This window comes from Ranitomeya imitator, chromosome 7 (genome assembly GCF_032444005.1).
Source record: "Ranitomeya imitator isolate aRanImi1 chromosome 7, aRanImi1.pri, whole genome shotgun sequence".
Lineage (NCBI taxonomy): Eukaryota > Metazoa > Chordata > Amphibia > Anura > Dendrobatidae > Ranitomeya > Ranitomeya imitator.
Window position 1 is genome coordinate 157091267 of NC_091288.1, and position 20431 is coordinate 157111697.

General features: G+C 42.3%; 1 protein-coding gene across 2 annotated transcripts in view; it reads right to left on the reverse strand.

The window, feature by feature from the left end:
• Positions 1–2082: 2082 nt before the first annotated feature.
• The window catches only part of GSG1L (GSG1 like), a 343105-nt gene continuing 324756 nt past the window's right edge, over positions 2083–20431 (reverse strand). For both annotated transcript variants that reach the window (XM_069733959.1, XM_069733958.1), the window contains one exon: positions 2083–2699. In XM_069733959.1, coding sequence (XP_069590060.1) covers positions 2399–2699 — 301 coding nt within the window. In that variant the 3' untranslated portion in view covers positions 2083–2398. The remainder of the gene's footprint in view (positions 2700–20431) is intronic.

Consider the following 20431-nt stretch of genomic DNA (forward strand, 5'->3'; position numbering starts at 1 on the left):
GCCAGCAAAAAAGTGAACACAGTTAGCCAGCACTTTTGTGTGGTTCCATCTTTGAATCAGAGCTGACTTGGAAAGTACTTAGCATTGGGAGCTTTCCAGCTTGGACTCTAAGGTCTGGTACAGCTCTCTTAGCCCTACTGCCCCAGGAAAGCACTCAGCACTACTACACAGGTACAACTCTCTTAGCCCTTCTATCCATGTACAAGTCTCCTAGCCCTACTACCCAGGGACAGCTCACTTAGACTTACTACCTAGGAACAGCTCTCTTATCATTACTACCCTGGTACAACTCTCTTAGCCCTAATACCCTGGAACAAGTCTCTTAGCCCTACTACCCAATGACTGCTCTCTTAGCCCTACTATCCAGGTACCGCTCTCTTAGATCTACTACCCAGGTACAAGTCTCTTAGCCCTACTACCCAAGGATGGCTCTCTTAGCCCTTCTACCCAGGTACAGCTCTCTTAGCTTTACTACCCAGGTACAACCGTCTTAGCCCAACTTCCCAGGAACAGATCACTTAGATCTAATACCCAGGGACATTGCTTTTAGCTCTACTGACCTGGGCCACAATGCATGACCTGATTTCAGATCTTCCAAGCATGACAAACTCAGAGGAATTTATGAAGCTATCATGCTAGGGTCGGAAGACCAGCGGCCAGTCCGTGCATTGCAGTTTGTGCTCAGACCATGTTTCACGGAGTCTGCACGAGCCCTTACAATTACAAGTGGCCCTTTGAAGGCAATTATAACGCTGATGTAGCTCTCGGTGAAAATGAGTTTGACAACCCTGCTTTTTATTTATCATCTCCAGAATGCACAAGCTTTGAGGAAACGGTGTTCTGCATCTGGTCAAATTTACTATGTTGGACAAAGTATGGGATCTGCTTGAGAAACTGTTTATAAGTTCAGTATATTTAGAGGTAGTCTTTCCTAAAGGTATATAAAAAGTAAACATTTCATAAGTTGGAGTTCGTATTGTATGTGAATAGTTTTTTCCCTTAATGGCATATTTCATGAAATTTTGACCACTTGTGTCATATTTTTAAAAATTGCAGCATGCTCAAAAAAGACCTTTTTATTTCTCAGATCAAAGCCTGCAAGCTTAGTGACTTTTGCGAAAATTTTTGTACTATTATTGTTCTTGCTGTTGCAATTTTATTTACATAATTTGTGCAGTTTGAAAAAAAAACCCCTGGGTGAATTGAATTATGCACCCAACTCATTGCATAATAACTCACATCAGAATTCTTGGATGGACAATGACTATTTTGTTATAGTGAACAGGCTTAAAGGGACACTGTCACCTGAATTTGGAGGGAACAATCTTCAGCCATGGAGGCGGGGTTTTTGGGTGTTTGATTCACCCTTTCCTTACCCGCTGGCTGCATGCTGGCTGCAATATTGGATTGAAGTTCATTCTCTGTCCTCCATAGTACACGCCTGCGCAAGGCAAGATTGCTTTGTGCAGGCATGTACTACGGAGGACAGAGAATGAACTTCAATCCAATATTGCAGCCAGCATGCAGCCAGCGGGTAAGGAAAGGGTGAATCAAACACCCAAAAACCCCGCCTCCATGGCTGAAGATTGTTCCCTCCAAATTCAGGTGACAGTGTCCCTTTAAGTTATCCATACACTTTAGATGCTGGTCAAAGGATTGTCAATGCTCCAGGCTCCCCTATACACATGCACACTCGCCTTGACTGAGCATGCATTTGTGTCTAATGGGAATACTGGACTAAGTTGCCATGCCTGGCACACACTCTGACTGCGGCTTATCCTCTGTAATAACAAAAGGATCAGGTGTTGTAATTCAATATGTCGGATTATTCCTAATTATCCCTTCAACAGATAATGTTAGGAAACAAACTGGAAGGCCCCATACAGAGGTGATCTACGTAATTAGAGGGAGTCCGATGACTTTATTTTAATGTGTATATGGGTCTTTTTAGCACACAGCTGTCATTCGCACAGACCAGAAGACCCCCACAATAAGTCTTCAAACACTAAGAATTAAAAAAGGAGATTAGATCTAAAAAAATTCTAATACCAGATATTTTTTCAATAGAAAATTTATGATATAGACTGTAGCAAAGCCAAATTTATTAGAGAGCATTTGTGCAAAACAATATGTGATGTCACAAAACAGCACTGGCACTTGGGGTTGTTATTTATGCCCCTTCATACATTATCTTGAATACTTGATAGAACAGCAGTGGAGATTTAGACTATGATCGAGTAATGATATCTTCTTTATGTATGCAGGTTTTTTAGCTAAATTGGTCTCCCAAAAAAATAAACATAAAAAATTGTCCAGTATAGGATTGTACATTTTTGTTGTTAACCAATAAACACTTAGAGAAAGAAATGCATTACTATAAGTTGTAGATAGACACATATTAACATTGTTCTTCTCCCAATGATTCCCGAATTTCTCCAAGGTCAACTGCAGCTGAAGACAGCACCGACTTCCTGATATTTCTGTTTGTATCATCCGTTATTTCCAGGGAGCTAGAAATAGATTGGACAGGTCGCTCCTTCATGTATTTAAGGGCATTGTGATCTGTGAACGACTGTTCTTCTTGTAGAGCTTGCTCAAAAATCTTATGCTTGTGTCCAAACTCGATGACGGTTTTTGTGTAGGAATTTAGGGTTGTGACAGAGGCTGCCATGCAACATGTAAAGGAACACCAAGCAAGGCTGGAAAACACAAAGAGCACAGTGAGTGTAGAAAGCGGAATCTGTGTGCAATATTCATCATACAGACAATTTTGTACAATGTTATTAATAGCAAGTTCCATCCTGGGTCTTTTGAGGACAAAGAACATCACATTGTAACTGCGGCACACTTAGGCCCCGATTCATAACAGCATTTTTTTTTACCAAAAAAGTGACAACTTTGAGTTGCACAAAAAATTTGGTACTTTTTTAGTTTCATAACAGTTTTTTGCAGCTCTGCAAAAATGTGAGCGGCAGGTACGTGACACCACAGTTTGTCAAATTCATGATGAGTTGTGGCATTCTGTATTCCAGAAATCTCACTCCAGTCCCTGACTGGAGTGAGATTTCTGGATTGGCACATGCCATCAGTCAGATGCTCCTGATTCATGAAGAGGCGGGCACTTCTCCATAAATCAGGAGCATCTGACTCCATCTGATGAGGAGGCGCCTCATGAAGATCGTCGACAAAATTTCTAAAGGTCCACATCTTGTACTGGAGTATGTTCATCCATTGTTTTTCCCCCCTACTAATACAATAGATGATAAGGCATGGTAGGATTTTTTTCGAAGATTAGAGGCACATGGAGCTACATTATGGCCCACAGCAGTCCATTTAACATGGTAGTCAAGTGCAAACAGTGAGTAGCTACTAGTTAAAGAGGATGGGTAGTCTGACAAAAACCCTAACAGAGCCATAGAAATCTATCCCTTACATTACCATGGAGGCAACAATTTTGGCACCCCCTCTTGGTGACAGTTGTTCCTAAAGTAGTGTAACGTGGCAAGGGGCAGTAGACGTGGGTGAGGTACTTGTCTCTTACACCCCAGCACATTACATGAAGGTAGGGGTCCTGGCAGGGTGTGTGGACTTGTGCTGTGCGGGCACTACACCCGTGCAGGCTACAAGTAACCGATGGCACTAGTTTGCCAGAACTATGAGGTAAACCAGTTCTTGAAAAGAGAACACCAGTTCTTAACAAATGTTACTTTACTAAACAGCCGTTGCGTGGCAACTACAGTTAGGGCCAGAAATATTTGGACAGTGACACAAGTTTTGTTATTTTAGCTGTTTACAAAAACATGTTCAGAAATAAAATTATATATGTAATATGGGCTGAAAGTGCACACTCCCAGCTGCAATATGATAGTTTCCACATCCAAATCGGAGAAAGGGTTTAGGAATCATAGCTCTGTAATGCATAGCGTCCTCTTTTTCAAGGGACAAAAAGTAATTGGACAATGGACTATAGGATTATTTAGGATTATTTAGTCTAGAAAAAAGACGACTGAGGGGCGATCTAATAACCATGTATAAGTATATAAGGGGACAATACAAATATCTCGCTGAGGATCTGTTTATACCAAGGAAGGTGACGGGCACAAGGGGGCATTCTTTGCGTCTGGAGGAGAGAAGGTTTTTCCACCAACATAGAAGAGGATTCTTTACTGTTAGGGCAGTGAGAATCTGGAATTGCTTGCCTGAGGAGGTGGTGATGGCGAACTCAGTCGAGGGGTTCAAGAGAGGCCTGGATGTCTTCCTGGAGCAGAACAATATTGTATCATACAATTATTAGGTTCTGTAGAAGGACGTAGATCTGGGGATTTATTATGATGGAATATAGGCTGAACTGGATGGACAAATGTCTTTTTCCGGCCTTACTAACTATGTTACTATGTTACTATGTTATGACTCTAAGGGCTGCAATTAACTCTGAAGGCATCTCCCTCGTTAACCTGTAATCAATGAAGTAGTTAAAAGGTCAGGGGTGGATTCCAGGTGTGTGGTTTTGCATTTGGAAGCTGTTGCTGTGAGCAGACAACATGCGGTCAAAGGAACTCTCAATTGAGGTGAAGCAGAACATCCTGAGGCTGAAAAAAAAGAAAAAATCCATCAGAGAGATAGCAGACATGCTTGGAGTAGCAAAATCAACAGTTGGGTACATTCTGAGAAAAAAGGAATTGACTGGTGAGCTTAGGAACTCAAAAAGGCCTGGGCGTCCACGGATGACAACAGTGGTGGATGATCGCCGCATACTTAATTTGGTGAAGAAGAACCCGTTCACAACATCAACTGAAGTCCAGAACACTCTCAGTGAAGTAGGTGTATCTGTCTCTAAGTCAACAGTAAAGAGAAAACTCCATGACAGTAAATACAAAGGGTTCACATCTAGATGCAAACCATTCATCAATACCAAAAATAGACAGGCCAGAGTTAAATTTGCAGAAAAACACCTCAAGAAGCCAGCTCAGTTCTGGAAAAGTATTCTATGGACAGATGAGACAAAGATCAACCTGTACCAGAATGATGGGAAGAAAAAAAGTTTGGAGAAGAAAGGGAACGGCACATGATCCAAGGCACACCACATCCTCTGTAAAACATGGTGGAGGCAACGTGATGGCATGGGCATGCATGGCTTTCAATGGCACTGGGTCACTTGTGATTATTGATGACATAAGAGCAGACAAGAGTAGCCGGATGAATTCTGAAGTGTACCGGGATATACTTTCAGCCCAGATTCAGACAAATGCTGCAAAGTTGATTGGACGGCGCTTCATAGTACAGATGGACAATGACCCCAAGCATACAGCCAAAGCTACCCAGGAGTTCATGAGTGCCAAAAAGTGGAACATTCTGCAATGGCCAAGTCAATCTCCAGATCTAAACCCAATTGAGCATGCATTTCACTTGCTCAAATCCAGACTTAAGACGGAAAGACCCACAAACAAGCAAGACCTGAAGGCTGCGGCTGTAAAGGCCTGGCAAAGCATTAAGAAGGAGGAAACCCAGCGTTTGGTGATGTCCATGGGTTCCAGACTTAAGGCAGTGATTGCCTCCAAAGGATTTGCAACAAAATATTGAAAATAAAAATATTTTGTTTGGGTTATGTTTATTTGTCCAATTACTTTTGACCTCCTAAAATGTGGAGTGTTTGTAAAGAAATGTGTACAATTCCTACATTTTCTATCAGATATTTTTGTTCAACCCTTCAAATTAAACGTTACAATCTGCACTTGAATTCTGTTGTAGAGGTTTCATTTCAAATCCAATGTGGTGGCATGCAGAGCCCAACTCGCGAAAATTGTGTCACTGTCCAAATATTTCTGGCCTTAACTGTATGTACACAGGATAATGGGTACACAACTTCTTGCACATTTCTTAATTAATACAGAGGATCCCAATACACAGTCTCGCTACTTCCTCGGCCTCACACATTCCTGCCTCCACTGGTTTAATTTCCTTCAGCTCCACCCAGGTTAGCATCACAGTGCAGTTCGTAAAAAGCATTTTTGCTTCACGTGGTTCCGTGTCTGATTCTCCTCATAGAGGAGAGAGTTTGCCAATATGGCCGGGCTCAGTTTCACGCTCTCTGACTCTTAGGGAACTACGGACCAGCACTCTCACTTCGCCCGTTACCTTTAAGAGCTGTAAGCTACTCGGGGCCATGCTGCTAGGCATATCTTCTCTGGACCCTTCTCACTTGGATACTCTTCTCTCTGATCAGTCCTGTGAACTGGCACTGTCTTTCTCTCTGCTTCTCTGTAACTCTCTATCTACGTTTGTTCCTCAGGATCACACTATCTCTGTCTCAGTCTCCTTACTCTCATGCTACAGAACTCCCACTGCATGCGGCTTTGCTGAACACTCAGACCAAATGCCTGCTCTAGCTGCAAGCTAAATCCTGTCTGCCATTGTACCAGTAAACAGTCACTGTTGCTTACACTAGCTCCTCCCACTATGGCCTAAACCCAAAAATAACCTCTAATTGTCCCTACTTACTGTCTGTTGCTGAGCAGGACACACCTACCTCACAGTACAGTGCAATACATTACAATACATGCCCGTTACAATTCGCATTACCCATCTTATCACAATAACGCATGACATTACGCTTTGCATTATAACAATAACATTGGTGTCTTCAAGAGGGAACAGGGCAATATGTCCATCTCCTTCCAGTAGTCCCTAAACAAGCTACTAAAACATCATGATATGCCACCAACAAATAAGTTCATGAATCCTCTTTATTTGATCTTTGTTGTACACCATGCCCCGAAAACTTCGTCACCACACATTTTTCCCCAGGGATAGGAAGGGTACATCAAGAGACCAAATTCCAGAATTGTGTCCAATAGACTATACTTCTCTATGAAGCAAACAAGTGGCGGTGCAAATGTACATTGGCCTATGTCCCGACCTTGCAATTTATTCACCTATCCCTCAGATAAGTGATAACTTGTTGTTGCTGGAAGTTCCAAGTTAGTACCGCTGCTTACCCTGAGAACTGGAATCCAGGTACTGAACCACCATATTCCTCTTTTATTGCAATTTTTATTCCTTGTCACCAAAGCTCTGCCGAATACATGAGCCAAATGTCTGGTGCAATTCCATTTCTGAAGTCTCGCTTCTAATGATCACTTTCATCTAAGAATAATGCTCTTATGTACTCTACAATATTGCTTTTTCGGTTGGAGGAAGTGAAGATATAGTCATATGTCTGATTGAATTTTATTTGAATTTACAATTTTCTGTCACTTTCTCTACCACTTGTCAACAATAACCAGAAGAACTCTGAGTGCTATTCTAGCTGAGATGTAATCCTCCATGTAAGGAAATGGAAAAACTATCTATTTATATAATTGCCTTGTAATGTTTTCATTTCCTGTTCTGTCCAGATGTTACTGTATCCCAGAATTCCAAGCGGCAGAAGTTCACCAACCGCCATATTAGGACACCTAAGTCATGGGTGTCTCAATGTGGATACTGCTGGTGGTACCAGCCTCTTGCGTGGTACCACCAGCAGAATACCGTCGCACCACATACATACACACACTGTATACACCGTACACACCACACACACACAAACACACACTGTATATGCCGTACGCACCACACACACACACTCTTTATACGCCGTACGCACCACACACACATACACAGTACGCAGCCTCTTGCGCAGTACCACTAGCGGAACACCGCCGAGAACATGTCACTGCTGGGATCAGCCAAATGATTCACTGACTGCCGCCATCTTTGTACAGGAGGAGTGCATGCGCAGTTTTTATGTGACCGCCTCTATCTGTCTGCACAAAGATGGCGGCGGTCTGATTTACCGAATCATTGGGCTGATCCCGGCAGCAGATGTGCAACGTGTCCACAGGCAGAAGAACCTGGCCACTTTAAAGGGGGTTTCTCACGAACGAAAGTTAATTTTTGAATTTTTTAGTCTTTGATGTTGCTGCTTCCCTTATATTGTCATTTGCATACTTTTCAGGAGGAGCCATGTTGGCATTGACATTTGCTTTTTAAAGGAGTTTTCCCACAAACGAAAGTTCATTTTAAAAATTGTCTGTGTCTGACCGTGTACAGAGCATACCACATCTCCTGGGCAGGGGAGGAAGCAAAAGACAATACTGACATTACAGTAGGGGATCACAGAGGATTCATTTTGTGAGGTAAAATATTTCACTGACTGTATTTAAACAATATTTTACCTCACAAAATGTATTCTCTGTGATCTCGCGCTGTAATGTCAGTATTATCTTTTGCTTCCTCACCTACCCAGGAGTTGTGGTATGTTTTGTACAGGGTCAGACACAGACAGTTTTTAAAATGAACTTTCGTTTGTGGGAAAACTCCTTTAAAAAGCAAATGTCAATGCCAACATGGCTCCTCCTGAAAAGTATGCAAATGACAATATAAGGGAAGCAGCAACATCAAAGACAACAGTGGGCAAATGAGACTCTTGAAGAGCAACAGCATCCCTGGGACAAAAACAATGCAGAGAGAGTGGATAGATGGGTGAGCACATGGGGGGAGAGATTCTCAACTCTGCAAACCCTGCCCCCATCGTGACATTACCGCCCTCCCGATGCAATAGAATCGGGCCTCCGTCTAGCCATATATAAAGAACTACAGTTAGGTCCATATATATTTGGACAGAGACAACATTTTTCTAATTTTTGTTATAGACATTACCACAATGAATTTTAAGCAAAACAATTCAGATGCAGTTGAAGTTCAGACTTTCAGCTTTCATTTGAGGGTATCCACATTAAAATTGGATGAAGGGTTTAGGAGTTTCAGCTCCTTAACATGTGCCCCCCTGTTTTTAAAGAGACCAAAAGTAATTGGATAGATTAAATAATTTTAAATAAAATGTTCATTTCTAGTACTTGAAAACCCTTTGTTGGCAATGACGGCCTGAAGTCTTGAACTCATGGACATCACCAGACCCTGGGTTTCCTCCTTTTTGATGCTCTGCCAGGCCTTCACTGCGGTGGTTTTCAGTTGCTGTTTGTTTGTGGGCCTTTCTGTCTGAAGTTTAGTCTTTAACAAGTGAAATGCATGCTCAATTGGGTTGAGATCAGGTGACTGACTTGGCCATTCTAGAATATTCCACTTCTTTGCTTTAATAAACTCCTGGGTTGCTTTGGCTTTATGTTTTGGGTCATTGTCCATCTGTAGTATGAAACGACGACCAATCAGTTTGGCTGCATTTGGCTGGATCTGAGCACACAGTATGGCTCTGAGTACCTCAGAATTCATTTGGCTGCTTCTGTCCTGTGTCACATCATCAATAAACACTAGTGACCCAGTGCCACTGGCAGCCATGCATGCCCAAGCCATCACGCTGCCTCTGCCATGTTTTACAGATGATGTGGTATGCTTTGGATCATGAGCTGTACCACGCCTTCGCCATACTTTTCTCTTTCCATCATTCTAGTAGAGGTTGATCTTGGTTTCATCTGTCCAAAGAATGTTCTTCCAGAACTGTGCTGGCTTTTTAGATGTTTTTAGGAAAGTCCAGTCTAGCCTTTTTATTCTTGATGCTTATGAGTGGCTTGCACCGTGCAGTGAACCCTCTGTATTTACTTTCATGCAGTCTTCTCTTTATGGTAGATTTGGATATTGATACGCCTACCTCCTGGAGAGTGTTGTTCACTTGGTTGGCTGTTGTGAAGGGGTTTCTCTTCACCATGGAGATTATTCTGCGATCATCCACCTCTGTTGTATTCCGTGGGCGCCCAGGTCTTTTTGCATTGATGAGTTCACCAGTGATTTCTTTCTTTCTCAGGATGTACCAAACTGTAGATTTTGCCACTTCTAATATTGTAGCAATTTCTCGGATGGGTTTTTTCTGTTTTCGCAGCTTAAGGATGGCTTGTTTCACCTGCATGGAGAGCTCCTTTAACCGCATGTTTACTTCACAGCAAAACCTTCCAAATGCAATCACCACACCTCAAATCAACTCCAGGCCTTTTATCTGCTTAATTGAGAATGACATAACGAAGGGATTGCCCACACCTGTCCATGAAATAGCCCTGGAATCAATTGTCCAATTACTTTTGGTCCCTCTAAAAACAGGGTGGCACATGTTAAGGAGCTGAAACTCCTAAACCCTTCATCCAATTTTAATGTGGATACTCTCAAATGAAAGCTGAAAGTCTGAACTTCAACTGCATCTGAATTGTTTTGTTTAAAATTCATTGTGGTAATGTCTGTAACCAAAATTAGAAAAATGTTGTCTCTGTCCAAATATATATGGACCTAACTGTATATAAATATGATGACATGCAATAGCTTTGCAATGTAGCCACCAACAGTTACAGCTAATCATGTGCTGTAACTCTTAGTCGCCCATACAATGCCTTTAACCCCTTACTGATGGAGCTAATTTTGACCTTAATAACCAGGCAAAATTTGAAATGAAATCTTATCTGACCAGTGTCACTTTATGCGGTAATAACTCTGGAACGCTTCAATGGTTGCCACTGATTCTGAGACTGTATTTTCGTGACATATTGTACTTCATGATAGTGGTAAGTTTTGGTATATACTGTGTGTATATTTATGAAGATACCAAACATTTTACAAAACATTTTGATACAGGAAAGAAATATATCTTGGTACCGTGTTAGCCAGTAGATAGAAAAACATTAACAAAACATTCACAAAACATTCACAAAACATTTTGTAATTTTCAAACTTTAAATTGTTATGCCTTTAAATCCGATAGTTATACCATACAAAATAGTTAATAAATAACATTTCCCACATATCTACTGTACAGTATATCTGCATCATATTTAACACTAGGACTACTGGACTCGTGAACCCTGACTAGAACTACTGCAAGTAAGTAGTCAAAATGACTATATGTCCTAGTGTTAAACATAATTTTTTTTAGGGACCACATCACATTTGAAGTGACTTTGGGGGGCCTATATGACAGAAAATTCCAAAAAGTGACACCATTCTAAAAACTGCACCCCTCAAAGCCACATTCAAGAAGTTTATTAACCCTTCAGGTGCGTTACCCGAATTTATCGAATGTGAAAGGAAAAAATGAACATTTTACTTTTTTCACAAAAATGTTACTTTAGCCCCCAATTTTTTTACTTTCACAAGGGAATCAGGAAAAAATGAACCTTGACATTTGTTGTGAAATTTCTCCTGAGTAATCAGATACCCCAATTGTGGGAGAAAACTACTTTTTGGGCTCAGGACACAGCTCAGAAGGGAAAGAGCATCTTTTTTCTTATTGAGCGCGAAAATAGATGGAATCGGGAGCGAACACAATGTCGTGTTTGGAGGAGCCCCTGATGTGCCTAAGAAGTTGTAACCTGTCACAAGTGACATTTTGGAAACTACACCCCTCAAGGATTTTATCCAAGGGTATAGTGAGGATTTTGAATCAAAACGTACTCCACAAAATTTGATAACATTAGTTCTCCATGTTAAATAAGTCGTCATTAATGTTGTGTGCAAGTGCTCGCTACTTAAGTTAGCATCATTTGCTCAGGTATGCATCGAATATCATGGGTGGTTGCGTGACATGCTTGATCCCCACCCTGCATGCTTCATGGCTGTTAGACACCCCAAAAAATGCAGGAATTGCCTGTGTTTGGCAGGCAATCCAAGCATATTTTTTTGGCTGATTAACAGCCATGAAACATGTGGAACAGAAAGTCGAGCACTAGAGCACCCGCGATACTTGGTGCATACCCGAGCATCCCGATGCAAACTCAAGTAGTGAGCACTTGCGCTCAACACTAGTTGTCATATCGTCATCATTTTTTTTTTTACTCTTGAAAAACCCTAACACTGACCTCAACTCTAAGGCCAACACAACCCCTAAGCCCAACCCAACCTGTAACAATGAGCCCAACCCTAAGCCCATCCTTAACCCTATAAGCCCAACCTAAACCTATAACTTATAAGCCAAAACCTAGCCTCAACCCTAGATGCAACAAATCATTACAAAATTAAAAAAATCTGACTAAGGGGATGACACAGGAGGAGACATGCTACAAATTGGCTTTTGATCATTGTTATAGGGTCTATCACAGTGATCAAAAGGAACCAATAAGAAAAATCCCTGCTGCTGCCAGGTGCTGACCAACAGATCTCGGCGGGCGCACTATGCATGCACCTGCCATTTTTTTTTCAGCTAGAGGAAGTGGCGGACTGGGGGACAGAGCAGGAGGGACTAGGAGATGGAGAAACAAGTGGGGTGGGGGCTTGGGGATATCATTTCTCTCTCCTCTGACATGTAGGCTTATTGCGGTCATATAGACAGATACTCCAGTCTCTGCTTGGGAATTCTGCTGCTCCTTCAGGGTTACCTTTGGTCTCTCTGCTGCCTCTTTGATTAATGCCTTCTTTGCCTGGGCTGAGAGTTTTGGTGAGTGTTCCTCTTTTGGCAGATTTGCTGTGGTACCATCTTCTTTCCATTTGATGATTATGAATTTGATGATGCATCGGGGATCATCAGAAATTGGGACTTTTTTATAACTCTTTCCTGACTTGGACAACTCATAAACATTGTCCCTGACTTGTTTGGAGATCTCCTTGGACTTCATGGTGTTGTTCCTTTCACTAAGAATCTGACTTATGAAGGTAATTGCTTGAACCAGAAATTTTTAGAGGCTTCATTGTAAAATTGAGGGAATACATATGCACCTGCCAATTATTAGTTATTTGATCCCATAAATTTAAGTTATGCCTATAGTTTTCTCACTTCACTTCACCAGCTTTTAGTGCTGATGCATCACACACAAATCTGATTTTAAAAATATTTAAACACAGGTTGTAATGTAACAAAATAGGTAAAAAAAAGCCAACGGAGGTTAATACTTTAGCAAGCCACTGTAAGTGCCCACTTAATATTTAATAATGTCCACTGAGTCCCCCAATGAACAGCCCCTCTTTGCACAGCATGGTTGGGCCCACAGATTTTTAATACAGAGTATGATGTCCCCACAGCTCCCTATACACAATATGGAGCGCCCATAGCTTTGCTACACACAGTATGATGTCCCCAATGCTCTCCCAAAACACAGTATAATAACCTGCACAGAACCCCTTCACACTGTATAATAGTCTCCACACAGTATAATTGTTTCCACACTAGTCCCCACACTAGCCCGTAAACTGTATAATTGCCCCCACATTAGCTCCCACACTGTATAATTGCCCCTGCGTTAGCCCCCAAACTGTAAAATGACCCCCACCTTAGCTCCCATACTGTATAATGGGCTCCACATTATCCCTCAAACTGTATATTGAGCCTGACAGTTTATAAGGGCTCCCACAGTAATCCATATAATGTGTCAGGACCCCAGTAGTCCTTGTAATTTATGAGGACCCCAATAGTCCCTATAATGTATGAGGGCCCCAGTAGTCCCTATACTGTATGAGGGCCCCATTAGTCCCTATAATGTATGAGGGTCCCATTAGTCCATATAATGTTTGAGGACCCTAGTAGCCCCTATAATGTATGAGGGCCCCATGACATCACAGCACCGAGACTCTGAAGTCCTGCGTGTGCGTCTGCGCCTCGGCCTTTCTGTAGACCGCAAGCTTAAAGTGACCTGCGGTCTGCAGATCGGAGAGCCCTAGTGCAGGGAGATCATGTCTCCCTGCTCTACCATGGAGCTTAACAGTATCGGCATGCTGGGCACACCGAACACAGTTAGGGATAGTGTAGCTCCTAAATCCAACTATTATGTTGTATACAGCACCAATGCAGACTCATGTGTCTCTATGGTTACATAGACCAGACCAGCCTTATGTGTAATTAAAAACAGTTTTTTTCCCTTTATATATTATTCCCTTCTATCATTTTTTCATACTGTCTATAGAATATCAAGAAGTATGAGCAATTGGAGAACAGTATCACATATCTAAGCAATCAGATTATAGTACACAAAAAGAAAGTTGTAGACACAATAATGCTTTTACTACTTCTCTACACCCCATAAATTACTGAATATAGTATGCCAAGTTTCATGTATGAAAACTCAGAGAAAGGTATCGAGGAGATCCATGTTATATGTGGTGGAGTGATTTGTGCCATCTCTCCCAGGTCATGATGATCTATAAGTTAACCAGCTACGGCAAGCCTGTTAGACCACGCTGCGACAAGTATAATGCATTGCAGTGCTGGTTAATTGTATTACACCAGCGATCAGAGTAATAAAAATTAGCTACAAAAATTTAAAGCAATGGATGGCACTCACCGGTTAAAAAAAAACTTCTTTATTCCAATACTTTAAAACATCAGGAGGATGGGAGCAGGAGTGGAATGGACGACAGCCGTTTCGCGCTGCAGTAGTGCTTCTACTGGTCACACAGGTGAGTGAGACTGACATCAGAGGGAGGCAGCTAAACCCCACCCCCGGTGCTTGAACACATGTGTAGCAGCTATACATAACAATTAAAATGCATTTGGAAAACAAATCAAAACAATACAAAAACACAATAAAACTTCTTATTACAGGAAAATGGACATATCCAATCTTTCATTCAAACCAGCAGACTCTTGCGCTTGAGTGTGCATAATCCATATGGCCTCTCTTTTTACTAGAAGCTTATGCAGATCTCCTCCTTGCACTGGAAGAGACACCCTTTCTATGCCAGCAAAAGAAAGCACCTCTGGGTTTCCTTCATGGAATTCCCTAACATCTTTGATCAAACATGGAACCCCCTTGCCTGAACCGATCGAGTTGTAATGCTCTCTGAACCTCACATAGAGGGGGGCGAATGGTCTTGCCAACATAGAAGGACTTACAACGACAAAAAACCACATAAACCACATGGGTTGTTTTGCACGTGATTAAATCTTTGACAGTATGAGACACACCTCCAATGCAAAGTGTTTGACTTACATCATGGTAATTACAAAAAGGACAATGTCCACACTTAAAATTACCATGAGGAACACTTTTACTTAACCAATTACTTTGTTGCTTCACCATTCCTTTTTTCACTAATATGTCACCCAGAGTGGTACTGCGTCTATTAGAAATAATGGGACCCCTTGCTGCCACCTCCGCAATATCCTTATCACGTTCTAGATTGTGCCAATTCCTGTGAATAGCAGACCGTATGATACCGTCCATAGGACTGAATTTAAAACAAAAAACAAATCTCTTACCGCGTTTGTGGGCAGAACCACGATTATTGTATCTTGCCTGATTATCCCTATGATTAGCCTCATTCAAAAGTTCATTGGGATAACCCCTAAGACGAAACCTGACACACAACTCTTCTGCCTGCTGGGTGCAGCTCTCCTGAGTATTATTAATCCTCTTCAATCTTAATAATTGGCTATAAGGGAGGGAGCATTTTACATGAGCCAGAGTGAAACTAGCAAAATGTAGGACATAATTCGTAGCAGACGGTTTTCGAAACACTTCTGGTACAGATCGCACGATCCACAACGTTAATTTGTACGCCTAAAAAATCCAAATCAAGGCCTCCATATCTTAATGTGAATTACATATTCATCTGATTAGACTCATGGAGATACTGGACAAAATCATGAAATGATTCAAGAGGTCTATCCCATATCATGAAAATGTTGTCCACATAGCGAACATAAAATCTGATGTGCCTCAAAAAATTATTTCCAATATTGTACACATAATCCTCCTCCAGCGAAGCCAGAAAAAGGTTCACAAAAGTGCACACCACCGGAGTTCCCATCGCGGTCTCAGTGCACTGCAAAAACCAGGATTCCATAAATTTGAAAGCATTGTGTCTTAAAATTAAATCCATGCCCTCACACACAAATTTGATAAAGCCATCACTTCTTTTTAATGACCTCAAAATTTTCCTCAAAGCTGCAACACCCAAATCTTGGGGGAACCTTGTATACAGGCTTTCCACATCAATGGAGACCAAGGAAAAGCCTGCCTGCCAAGTAATACCCCTATGGACCCCTAAAAACTCATCAGTATCCTTAATATAGGAGGGAATGTCAAGCAGCAAAGGATGCAATAACTAATCCATGTACTGTGATAATGGACCCGATCCCTGACACAATGGGGCATCCTGGCGGGGTAGTGAGGGACTTATGAACTTTTGGAATATAATACCAGTGAAGGCGGCGTGAGAACTCCGGCAGCAGCTTCTCAGCCATTTTTTCTGGACAAAACACCAAATTCTACATTTTTACGCAAAAAAAAGTTCATAGTTCATTCTTGAACCTAGTTGTAGGATCTTGTGTCAATTTTAAATAGGTAGACATATCAGACAACTGTCTCATGGCCTCCGCCAAATATTGCTCTTTTGGTAATAAAACTACATTACCGCCCTTGTCTGCATTCCTCACAACCACATCAGACCATTCTCTGATCTCAAAAAGGGCACATTTCTCTAATGTTGTGAGGTTAGGCGGGGCAATCAGATATATAATAGATTCCATATCCTTTAGTACCTGGGTCTCAAATAAATCAATTACATTCCCAGGGGAATCTTGGGGCATACACGTTGATGGTACAGCTTCCTTAAATGTTTTGAAAGACTCATCATCTATGGGGTGAACAACCTCCATGGGCAGTTAATCACACAAAATCTGGGCATCTGCCCTTATATCATCCAGGGAGTCAGTGCCGGAGAGGAACCCCAAAGGGCCCACCTGGCACAGGCTCTCCCCTTCTAATACTGTCACCTCTGTGACACTTGATGCAAGCGACTTGTGCAGATGAATTTTACGAATGGCCTTAAAAAGATCTATTTTAAAGTCCACAAAATTAAAAGCCTCTGGAATACTAAAGCCCAGTCATTTTGAGAGAACGGAAAAGTGTGAACTGTTCAAATTATGGTCTGTTAAATTCAACACCATATTATTGGATGAATCCATTAATGTCTCTGTCTCCATGACACGTTTCCTTTTCCGTTGGCCTCCTGCATTTTCTCCCCTTGCCCCCTCTGCATGTTCTCTGTCTACAGGGGGCAACGGGGCAGAGTCCATTAGATTTGCAGGGGCTTGGTCTGATGGGCCTGGTGAAATAGAGGATTCTTCTTCTGCACTGGAGTCAGACTCTGTTGTCAGATATTCATTTTTGTATTTCTTAGTTCCATGTTATCTGTTCTTCCTCATATAGTGAAAAAACTTTTGTGTCTTCCCACTCATATTCATTACTATTTTTATTCCACGTGAAAACCCGATCAGAGTCATAATCCCCTTTATCTCAAATGAATTTATCCCTTTTTACTTGTTTCACATTAACATGAATAGTAGTTAATTTAATGTCCATTTTTTTAGTCAGGGATAACCATTGTGGGTCTGATAATCTGGACTTAACCTCGTCCTTGTTCTTTTGCATGTCCAACTCCAATTGTGTATAACTCTTCATATTGAACGCATAGACCAATTTCAACAATTTTTCCGAGAACTCCAAAAATATTTTTTTGCCACTCAGCCAAAAATTGGGGATCATCTCTGAAATGCGATGCCTCTTTAAAAATTCTTAAATTCAAGAATCCGATGTTTGAATGAAAGATTGGATATGTCCATTTTCCTGTAATAAGCCGGTTTTATTGTGTTTTTGTATTGTTTTTATTTGTTTTCTAAATGCATTTTAATTGTTATGTATAGCTGCTACACATGTGTTCAAGCACCGGGGGTGGGGTTTAGCTGCCTCCCTCTGATGTCAGTCTCACTCACCTGTATGACCAGTAGAAGCGCCACTGCAGCGCGAAACGGCTGTCATCCATTCCACTCCTGCTCCCATCCTCCCGATGCTGATGTTTTAAAGTATTGGAATAACAAAGTTTTTTTAACAGGTGAGTGCCATCCGTTTCTTTCAATTTTTGTATCCATTGTGGCTATTTTCTTTGGAGTGGCACCCCGGCTCACGGAGCACTTACTGCTGTATATATGCTTGCAGCATCAGTTCATGCTATTACCTGTGCACTAAGTGGGCTTCCCCACTGTGCAGATTAATACTTTGTTGGAATAAAAATTAACTACTGTACAATGTACGACCACAACAATGGAAGATTTGCAATTTTCACTTGGCAAGATTATTTATTTATTTATTATTATTTATATAGCACCATTGATTCCATGGTGCTGTACATGAGAAGGGGTTACATACAAGTTACAAATATCACATACAGTAAACAAACTAACAATGACGGACTGATACAGAGGGGCGAGGACCCTGCCCTTGCGGGCTTACATTCTACAGGATCCACTACTACTTTATTCTGGAAAACACTTATGCAGTCAAAATTGTGACTACATCTGCAGATATATTCCCAAGGGGTTATAGTTTCCAAAATGGGGTCACTTGAGGGGGGATTCTGCTCTTCTAGCACTTAGTGGCTCTGTATATGGAGTCCACTAGGGTTGAGCGACCTTGACCTTTTTAGAGTCGAGTCGTGTTTCGCGAAACCCGACTATCTTAGAAGTCGAGTCGAGTGGAATCGGCCGATTATCGCGAAAAGTCGGGTATCGCCCGAAACACGAAACCCAATGCAAGTCAATGGGGGAGCATAGTCGGCAGTGAGTGGAGGCCAGGAAAACACCTACACTGCTCATTTTAATGGCAAAAACATCCATTCTTTTTACTGAAGCTTGTCAATCGTAATTTAGCTTATAATAATTGGAAGGCATTTGAAATTGGGGGTCATTTGGCTAAAGTTGTGGGGGGTAGGGCTGGTTCAAGTAATTAGTGGGCCCAGGAAATCTGGAACGCGTCACGGCAGTGGAGCAGGGAGAGGTAAGTATTTCAACTTTGCAAGTGCTGTGATCCTGAGCAAGCAGGGGGGGCCCACTCGTTGGCATTGGCACTGGCACAGGGCCCCTCAAAGTACGGCGGTGTGTTTGCACGGCAGGGGCGCCTCCCACCGGCAGCAACACTTTTGCGTACTATGAGAGGCCCTGTGCCAGTGACATCGCCAACTAGTATTCCTCCCCCCACCTGATGAAGGAACCTGCACTTTCATCTGCACCTTCCTCTTTGTCCCCGTGTAAGGTGGTATGGCATGCGGGAAGAGGAACCTGACTTTCAGCAGGGTCACAATCTTGCTGTGTAGCGTGCACAGGGAATTTAGCGTTATGGGTCAATGTACCAGCAGACTCATCTATCACTGGCTGGGCAATGGGCGGGATGAGGAGGAAACACAGATATAGGCCCAAAGAATAAAGTGGGCTAAATGCAGTTCAAAATTGGTAACACAGGACTAACCAGGGGGCATTGCAGTGGAGGACAACTGGAATGAGAGGCTGACACAGAGAGTAGGCCCAAATCAGTAAGTAGTCCAAATGCAGGTCAAAATTGGCAACCGTAGTAAACAGGCGGCACAGCTTTGTTCAGTGGAGGAGAACAGCAAGGAGTGGCAGACACCGATAGTAGGCCCCAACCCAACTAGTAGGCCAAATGCAGTCTAACATTAACAACTACTTAACGAGAGCCTGAAAATGGAATTTCAGGACAGGAAACCAGGAGAACAGCAAGGAGTGGCAGACACCGATAGTAGGCCCCAACCCAACTAGTACGCCAAATGCAGTTGTTCCATTTAACCACAATTTAATGAGAGCCTGAACATAGAAGCTCAGGAAAGGCAACCTGGAGAACACCTTGTAGTGTAACACACCATCTCTCTACACCCCATACCCAATTTGTAGGCCTAATGCAGTGTAGTTTCCAACAACTACTAAACGAGAGCAGGAAGATCGAAGCAATGGCGAGGAAACCTGGGGAACACCTTGGAGTGTAACACACCATCTCTCTACACCCCATACCCAATTTGTAGGCCTAATGCAGCGTAGTTTCCAACTACTAAACGAGAGCATTAAGATCGAAGCAATGGCGAGGAAACCTGGGGAACACCTTGGAGTGGAACACACCGTCTCTACACCCCATACCCAATTTGTAGGCCTAATGCACTGTAGTTTCCAACAACTACTAAACGAGAGCAGGAAGATCGAAGCAATGGAGAGGAAACCTGGGGAACACCTTGGAGTGTAACACACCGTCTCTCTACACCCCATACCCAATTTGTAGGCCTAATGCAGTGTAGTTTCCAACAACTACTAAACGAGAGCAGGAAGATCGAAGCAATGGCGAGGAAACCTGGGGAACACCTTGGAGTGGAACACACCATCTCTCTACACCCCATACCCAATTTGTAGGCCTAATGCACTGTAGTTTCCAACAACTACTAAACGAGAGCATTAAGATTGCAGCAATGGCGAGGAAACCTGGGGAACACCTTGGAGTGGAACACACCATCTCTCTACACCCCATACCCAATTTGTAGGCCTAATGCACTGTAGTTTCCAACAACTACTAAACGAGAGCAGGAAGATCGAAGCAATGGATAGGAAACCTGGGGAACACCTTGGAGTGTAACACACCGTCTCTCTACACCCCATACCCAATTTGTAGGCCTAATGCAGTGTAGTTTCCAA